The following is a 9,139-nucleotide window of genomic DNA, read 5'->3' as shown; positions in this document are numbered from 1 at the left end:
CATCCTGCTGGTGCAGATGGAGGTGTGAGTGGATGTGGGAGTGCTGGTGATGATGGGGGGTCACGTTGAGCATCTGCAGCCGGGCCAGGGGGTCGTTGCTCAGGGCGGCCACCCTCTCGGCGTGCTGCCTCTCGGCGGCTAACCGCTCGGCGTAAGACATGTCGGGGCGCAGGGCCGGGCCGGCTGCCAGCGCAAGCCGCTCCCGCTCCAGGTGGCCCAACCCTGGGTGGAAGGGGAAAGCGGGGTGCAGGCCGGGGCCCGCCTGCAGAGCCAGCCCCCCGTGTCGCGGGAAGGGATCCATGGTGGCGCTGGGCACGGCGTGGAGCTGCTCCAGCTCGGCCGGCTTGACTTCGAAGCCGGGCTTAAGGCGCTCGCGTAGGTCGCGGTCCCTGAGGTCTCGCTCGCGGGCCTCCCGCTCTCGCAGCTCTCTCTCCCGCGTGGCTGGGTCGCTGCTGTAGATGGCCGGCACGTTGTAGCCCAGCAGTCCCGGGTCAACCGCCCCCAGCGGCACGTAGAAGGGGTGGTTGCGGTTGCTCGGAGACATGACGTGGGGCCGCGCGTACTCGCTGAGGGTGCGGAGGGCCGGCGTGTCGGGACCCAGGTAGGGCGGGACAGTAGCTACTGCGCTGCCCTGTTCGAACGACGGGCGGTGAGCGATGGGGCCGAGGGATGGGCATTCCACCGGCCGGCCCTCTTGGGCCACTTTCTGCAAGAGATGGGGAAGGCCATGTTCAGCGGGGGAGGTTCCAGCAGCGAGAGACACAGCCTGCAAGTACAGTCTATTATTTACTTATTTATTCAATTAGATCTGCTAGGCCTGCCCTTCCCCGCAAGCAGGGCTCAGGGCGGCTTACAACAAAAACCAGACACAATAAATAATAACAGTTAAAACCAACGTTAAAATGCCTATAACGTATCAGGACAGAAAAACGATACACATCCCAAGATGGTGGAGAGATTTTAAATTCCACAAGCCACCTGGGGGGAGGAAGGTTGTGGAGGGTAGGGTATGCGTGAGAGTGCCAGGTTTTATACTGTCCCATCGCTGTCCTCAACCAAATGCCTGGCGGAACATCTCCGGCTTGCATGCCCTGAAGGAGGATAGTAAATCCAGCAGGGCATGGATATTCTCAGGCACAGAGTTCCACCAGGTAGGGTCTGGGGCCGAAAAAGCCCTGGCCCTAGACCAGTGATGGCGAACCTTTTAGAGACCGAGTGCCCAAACTGCGACCCAAAACCCACTTATTTATCGCAAAGTGCCAACACGGCAATTTAACCTGAATACTGAGGTTTTACTTTATAGAAAAAACAACTCATACATTAACTTAAGATGATCCAAACAAAGTAAGGAAAGCAATCCCAAATGCTTTCATTTACTTAAAATTATTTGGCAGAGAATTCGACACTTTAATGATGGTCTGGGCCTGGCTGGGGCGATGGCACGCGTGCCCACAGAGAGGGCTCTGAGTGCCACCTCTGGCACCCGTGCCATAGGTTCGCCACCACTGCCCTAGACGAAGACAACGAAGAGATTAGATTTATACCTTCCCCTTCCTCTCCCCACAACAGACACCTTGTGAGGCAGGTGAGGCTGAGAGAGCTTTCTTGAGAACTGCCCTTGAGAGAACAGCTCTGACAGAACTTGTGACTGACCCAGGGTCATGCCAGCAGCTGGATGTGGAGGAGTGGGGGCACCAAACCCGGTTCTCCCAGATTAGAGTCCGCGCTCTTAACCACTACACCAAAATGGCTCCCGTTGAGGACAGCCAGAACTCTCTTGGGCCGGGGACCACCCGAAAGTTCTTATTCCCAGAGTGTAATGCTCTTCCGGGGCCATACTGAGAGAGGCGGTCCCGAAGGTCTACAAGAGGGGGACAGCAAGGACTTGTGGGGAAGGGGAATCCCATTTCCCTGGCCCCTGCTCCTTCCCCAGCTCCATTCCTCCTGGCCATGCAGGCTGTCGTTCTGCTTCCCTCTGAATTCACCTCCACTTCCTCATCCCAGTGTTTATGGTCACTGTTGCTATGTCAGGACCATGCCGGGTTGCTACAGCAACCTCAAATGCCTTTAATGCCCTGATCCCCCCTTTAAAAAAAATAGATTCTTCCGCATACTTTGCATAACCCTAACAGAAGCTGTGGGTGGTTCCATTGCGCAGATCCATATGGGGGTCGGCCCTTGGCTGTTTGATATAAAGGCGATATCCATACATGGGAGTCAGAACTGTAGTCGACACCTGTGCTCTGCGTTCAGATTGGCAGTGCCTTCCTGAAGTCTCTTGCAGAGGTCCTTTCTGGTTCTGCTACCCTGAGATCCTTTTAAATGAAGACGCCAGGAATTGAAAACAGGACCTTCTGTGTGTGCGCTACCTACCGCTGGGCCGCTGTGTCCGCTCCCTTCTCAAAGCGCCGGGGCACTTACCACGCTCCTTTCCAGCTCCCTTTCCTTCTCCCTCTCCCGCTCTTTCTCCCGTTCGCGCTCTCTCTCGCGCTCCTTCTCTTCCCGGGCCTTCTGTTCCGCCTCTCGGCGCACCTTCTCCACCAAGTCCGCCCGCTTCTTGGCCAGTTTCGAGCCATCCAGGGGCACGAAGTAGAGGTCCGTCCGTGAGCAGGAGTTGAAGCCACGGTCCAGGTGTTTGTTGAACCTGCGGGAGGAGGGACAAAGCCATCAGCCTTTGACTTAGGCGGGGAAGGGAGAGGAGAGCCAGAAAGGAGGAGGCCAGAGGAGAGATGTGCCTTCAGTGTAGGAGGCTGCATGCAGTTGTGCCCTCCACTAAGAAGCCCCACTCCTCGGGCACCTGACCTCCCAGAGAACTGGGAAGTGTGTATACTCTGCACCAGGGGTCATTTCCTGCAGGACAACCGTAATGGCAGGAGATATCCAGATACCGCTTGGAGGCTGGCAACCCTATTTATATCCTGTGTTTGACTCTGATTGGGGACTCAGATCAGCTTTTCACATGGCTCTCACCTCGTCCTCTGAATCCTCACAGCAACACCTTTGTGAGGGTAGGTTAGCCTGAGAGCAGGTGACGGGCCCAAGATCACCTGGCAGGCTTCCATGGGTGAGTGAGGGATTTGAACCCGATCATCCCAAGGCCTAGCCTGAGGCTCTAACCACTACACCACAACAGCCCTTCATAAGAAGGCAGCTCTTGTTGATTTTCAGTTTTCTGGACAATGAGTGCAAAGGTACTGGGATAGCTGGCAAGCATGAAGCCCACCAATTTTTACATTTCATGACACCAGACTTTGTTTTATCAATATTAAGTGCAGTTGTCTGGCTTCAACTATACTGGAGTCTGGCGACAAAATTCTTTGCTCTTCAAGCGTTATCTTCTCCTCCATGGGGACTAGAAACATGATTTTAAAATATGTAAGAAGGAAGGAGAGTAGGTTTTTATACCCCACCTCACTCTGCCTTAAGGAGTCTCAAGGTGGTTTACAATCGCCTTTCCCTTCTTCTCCCCACAACAGGCACCTTGTAAGGTAGGTGGGGCTGAGAGAGTTCGGAGAGAACTGTGACTGGTCCAAGGTGACACCCAGCACGCTTCATGCAGAGAAGAGGGGAGTCAAACCTGGTTTCCCAGATTAGAGTCTGCCACTCTCAGCCATTACGCCAGCTAAGATTTTTCGGGCAGCCGAAATGTTCACTCAGTATCTCATCCTGTGGGCTGGTCTGCACTTTCACCAAACCACACCACATACGCAGCCCATGGACAGCTTTACCTACATCCACCGAACAGGATGCCGTTCTGTCCTTAAATCCTGGGTTCTTGTTGTTTTTAAAGCCCGTAAACGGACCACTGACATTTCAGAGTAACACGAAGAGAAGCCTGGAGCGATTGCGAGAGGCACAGCAGGCTTACGAGGCTCTGTACCCTCGCTGTGTTAACACCGCCTGTGGGCAGTCTTGGTTTGCTGCTTAATACAGGAAGCTTCAATGGACAATAGGCTGGGGGGTGCAGGAGAGGGTGTCCCCCACCAAGGCTAGTGGGGGAACTATAGGAAGGCTCTCTGGACTCGGGGCTGGTTGCTTTCGTTTGACGAGCTCACGCAGAAAATCTTCCAGCCTAACCCAGTCCTAGAGAACTTTGGCACACGGAGGTGGACACAGCCCACCAGAAAGATAAGGTGGTGACATCAGAAGCTCAACAGAGTTCTTTTTGCTATGTGCCTGGTGCTGCAAAAAACAACAACAAACCCAAACACCTGACATGTCACAGTCAGTGTCCCCTCTAAGCTGAGTTAGTGTGAGCTAGATGACAGTTTTTTAGCCTCCGGCTCACCCATTTTTGCCTTCACTCAGGAAGGAGGGCTCCAGAGCAAACTAATTGATGCAGCAGCCAAATCGTTCGCTCACAACTTTAATGCCAGTAGCTCACAAAGAAGACGTTTTGCTCACAAGACTCCACAGCTTAGAGGGGGCATTGGTCACAGTCCACGGGTGGTAAGTTTGGCTTGGTGGGTCACCCAGGCACATGGGCCTGATCCAATGACATTCCTTCCCCAGTCACATTCCCCACCCCATCCTTCTCTCTCACCTGGCTGACTGGCTGGCATGACTTGGTACGTCCACCACTTTGGGCGCTGGTGAGGGACTCCGGAGGGGGGGCATCGGGCTCTCTGGGGGCTCGTAGTCCTCCGAAGGCTCTTGCTTGATCTGTGCCGCACTGAGAGGCAAGGGGGGCAGAGGCGGGGGCGGGCGAAGCGGTCCGCTTCCCATAGGGGGCCACGGGCGGGGGCCCGACCGGAGGCGACGCTGCCTTGTAGGGGGCCGCCGAGGAGGAGGCCATGGTGGTTATGACGGTGGAGAGAGTGACTGAGGTGGAGGTGACGGGGGGCCCAGCCCCGTGTGCGGGTGACGGAGGAGGGGGCGGAGGGAAGGCATAGGTGGCAGCGTTCTGCCCTTGGGGGTGGCTGCAGACTCCGGGGTACGTCCCCTGGGAGGAAGAGGAGGAGGAGGAGGAGGAGGAGGAAGAAGAGGAGGAGGAAGAAGAGGAGGAGGAGGAGGAGGAAGAAGAAGATGCAGAGGGGGCCTGACTGTACGTGCCGTGGCCGTGGGGCGGGTAGAGACGCAGCCCGTATGCGGCGTGGGAGGGGTGATGCGGACCGGGCTCCAGTGGATGGGGGTATCCGACGGAGGCCTGGGACGGGGCGGCTGCTGCTGCGGGAGACAGCCCTGCACTGCCGCCGTGGTTGTGGTGGTGCGGTGGCTGCTGCTGCTGCTGCTGCGGGTGATGGGCAGCCTGGCCGGGGAAGGCGGAAGGGGGGTGGGAGCCGGCGTTCCCCAGAGGGCGGCTGTACGGGGGCGGGCCCTGACTCCACACAGGCTGCGAGGGCATGGAGGGCTGGGTGTATTTGGGCGGCTGGCTGGAGAGGGAGAGGCTGCTGGGCGGGGGGAACGAGTGGCCGTACGAGGAGCTGTAGCTGGGCAGCGCCTGGGACGGCGGAGGGAGGGGGTACTGGGCGGAAGAGCTGGGTGGAGGCGGCGGAGGGGGAGCATAGGGGTAGCGTGAAGGGGCGGGCGACTTATCCTGCCCCATGCCATGGGGCGACGGGAGGTGGCCACTCAACGCTTGCCCCACCATCCCTGGGGAGCTGGAGGCGGCAGCCATGTTGTTCAGAGGCCTCAGGGCAGGCGGGGGCGGCAAGTTAGCTAAGACGTGAGGAAAAGCGGCGGCGGAAGACGGAGGCGCAGAGGGGGGGTTGTTTGGGGGTGTCTTCTGAGGAGGGACGCCACCTGCCACAGAGGAGAGGGAAATGGGTGTGGTCGGGGGCGGGTTGTGCTTGGAACTGAGGGATGGCTCACGCCCAGCCGGGGCCAGGATGCCCGCTCCTGCACTTGCAGCTTTGGGGCCCATCTGGACCACGTTAGCACTCGGATAAAGAGGAACATGGGTGCTGGAGGAGGAGGAGGAGGAGGAAGAGGAGGAGGAAGGAGACGAGGAAGAGTTGGTGGAGGTGACGGCAGCGGGTGGCGCCTGGGCCTGGAAGATCCTTGAGGCCTGGGCTTCCAGTTGGGACTGATAGCCGCCTGAGGAGCCGGGAGGATGAACCTCCCCTGTTAAGCTGAAGTTTGGTTCAGGTGGACGAGCCAGGCCCTCGGTCAGGGGGGCTGGGGAGGGGCTCTGGGGAAAGAGCGGGGGGTGATGATAAGATCGGGAGGGCCCCTGCGACAGCACAGAGGAGGAATCCGAATCGTTCTCCACACTGCCGGGGCTGTAGACGCTGGGAGAAGTGCTCCGGTTATCCTGGTCGATGTCACGCGGGTCGCTGCTCGTTTCGTCGTTGAAGCTGTGGCCGTCTAGGCTGTCGACGTCGGAGGGAGACTGGGGCCGCGGCAGATCCTGGATTGAACAGAAAGGCATCGAGCGGGGGGGGACCATTAAAAGGGACTCTCTTAGGGAGAATTCTGGTGCGAGGCAAAAAAAAAAAAAAAGGAGAGTCTTTGCCTTCTACTGAGTCGGACCCCACTGATCCATCTAGGCGGGTATTGTCTAATCTAAGTAGCAGTGGCTGTTTGTTCGAGGCAAACCTTTCCCAATACTTAACCTGAGACCCTTTAAAACAGGCGCCAAAGACGGGACCTGGGACTTTCTGCCTGTGCAACGTACACCTTAACACTGAGCGATGGGCTCTTCCCAGTCCCAGGAGTCCGTAGGGACAACAAGAGGGGTGTTGCTCGTGCAAGGGGGTCACCCTGACCTGAACGAGTCTGGCATGGCCCGGAAGTAGCATTCTAACCAGCCAGCTAGCTTGATAGAGCCTAGAGGAGCTCTAGGCTGGAGGAGGTAAGGAGAAAAAGAAGAAGAGGAGGAGATTGGATTTATACCCCACTCAGAGTCTCAGAGCGGCTTACAATCTCCTGCCCTTCCTCTCCCCACAACAGACTATTGAGATATATGTCAGAGTGATAGAGGTAGCAAGCAGTTACTATAGATCAGTTTGAACTGTTTGTCAGACCTAGCTGTCATGCTAGTAATCATGTAATTACAGCCAGGTGTTTCTAGCAGGTGTTGCTCTTTCAGGGCTTGTTAGAGCTAGTGATTACATCGCCTTGTTAGAGATTGGCTGGGCTTTAGCATAATAGCTGGATGGGGACTCAGTTCTCATAGACTAAGGCATGACATGCTGTTCAATAGCCTGTAAATATCTCTGTATATATTCACCTTTATAACTATATAAACTCTCTGTGCACCTTCATAACTGGTCAGTCTCCTGCTTCTTATTTACAACACCCAATACAGACACCCTGTGAGGTAGGTGGGGCTGAGGGAGCTCAGAGAATTGCCCTTGAGAACAGCTCGGAGAGAACTTGTGACTGACCCAAGGTTCCCCAGCTGGCCGCACGTGGAGGAGTGGGGAAGCAAACCTGGTTCTCCAGATCAGAGTCTGCCAACTCTTAGCCATCACCCCAAATTGGCAGGCGCAACCACAACACTGCGTGGGGCACAGCAGAGGGAGCACACCTGCAAAGAACCCACCTCTGTTTTAGTTTTCTTTGGGGCATTGGCGTCCTCTCCTTCGCTCTCTGAAATCTCCTCCGGCCGGCCCTGCTTGTTTCCTTTGGGGGCCATCGATTCCTCCACGCGGCCCTTCTGCGAGAGAGAAAAGGGGTCACGCTCCCAAGGGCTCCCATTCCTCCGGCTTTCCACCTCTTACTAGCTGTAGGGGTTGTGAGGGGGCACAGCACGCAAGTCAGACTAAACCTGAAGCAAAACCGTCTCCCAAGTTTTTGGGGAAACACTTTTGGTAGAGCCAAAACACGCCTCCCCTTGTGCGGGGGGGGGGGGGGGATAATTCACGCAATCCAAGTTTTTGGGGAAACACTTTTGGTAGAGCCAAAACACGCCTCCCCTTGTGCGGGGGGGAATTCACGCAATTGTTTTGCATTGTTCCCACATTCCGCTGTCCTCACTTGCCCTCAGTAAGGCCGCCAAACAGACAAAAATCTGATTGGCTGCCTAGCGCCACGAAGTCATCATGTTGACCATATGATCTACGCAGGGCTTTTTTTGTAGAAAAAGCCCAGCAGGAACTCATTAGCATAATAGGCCACACCCAACAGCAAAAACCCATTAGCATATTAAGCCACACCCCTGACATCACAGCTAATTAACATATTAGACCACACCCCCATGTTACCACACTCACCTTTTGCTTCTTATTCTGTTTACTCTGTTGTCAAAACCCTGGGCTTTTTTTGTAGCGGGAACTTCTTTGCATGTTAGACCACACACCCCTAATGTAGCCAATCCTAATGAGTTTCTGCTGTTAGGTGTGGCCTATTATGCTAATGAGTTCCTGCTGGGCGTGGCCAACTCAGGAGCCAGCCGGAACTCTGTTCCTGTGCGTTCCTGCCCCAAAATAGCCCTGGATCTATGACTGAGTAGGATCTCTCAGGAAACAAAAGCAGGCGGGCAGAAACAGCAGCAGACCGGGGTGGGGTGGGGTGTCGCTGAAGAGGAGCACAGAAACGTTAATATTCACATCATCTAAACGTTTTCCAGGAGAAATTCCTACCCCGCTGAAACGGCTGGGTTTTTTTAACCTGAAGAAAGGGACTGGAAAACATTTGGTGCCGCTCTGTGTTGTCTCGTGCACTGCCTATAATCACAGGCAACGGCGAGCAGCGGTCTGCGGCACAGAAAACGAGGAGACTGCCACCAGGACAAAATGCTGGACGAAAGGCAAGACGATGACCTACCTTGGTGGTCTGTCGGGATTTCTCTGCTTTGCCATCGCTGCTGGAGGTGCTGACGCCACCCGGAGAGGCCCGGCCCCTTGTCCTGAGCTCCTCTCGGGGCCCCGGAGTCTCCTTCTTCCGACCACTCCGCATTGACATCTGGTTGGGGGGACAAGCACGCAGACAATGATTCCACTTGCTCGGGAAACTCTCTCCCCCCCCCCGACCTGGATAGCCCAGGCAAGCCTGATCTCGTCAGATCTCGGAAGCTAAGCTGGGTCAGCTCTGGTCAGCACTTGGAAGGGAGACCTCCGAGGAATACTAGGGGCACGCCGCGGAGTCAGGCAATGGCCAAACCACCTCTGAACAACCCTTACCTTGAAAACCCTACAAGGTCACCACAAGTCAGCTGTGACATGACGGCACTTTCCACCACCACAGAAACTCTTTC

At 56.1% G+C, this 9,139-nt stretch overlaps 1 protein-coding gene across 1 annotated transcript in view; it reads right to left on the bottom strand.

The window, feature by feature from the left end:
- The window catches only part of ATN1 (atrophin 1), a 33,567-nt gene that overhangs the window by 8,424 nt on the left and 16,004 nt on the right, over positions 1-9,139 (bottom strand). Inside the window, 6 exon segments of the mRNA XM_015418794.1 lie at positions 255-706; positions 2,422-2,644; positions 4,544-4,697; positions 4,699-6,349; positions 7,487-7,600; positions 8,710-8,847. Of these exon segments, the coding sequence (XP_015274280.1) occupies positions 255-706; positions 2,422-2,644; positions 4,544-4,697; positions 4,699-6,349; positions 7,487-7,600; positions 8,710-8,847 (2,732 nt within the window).

Source organism: Gekko japonicus, unplaced genomic scaffold (assembly GCF_001447785.1).
Source record: "Gekko japonicus isolate JY-2015 unplaced genomic scaffold, Gekko_japonicus_V1.1 scaffold1244, whole genome shotgun sequence".
Lineage (NCBI taxonomy): Eukaryota > Metazoa > Chordata > Lepidosauria > Squamata > Gekkonidae > Gekko > Gekko japonicus.
This window is presented reverse-complemented; position numbering and strand designations above follow the sequence as displayed.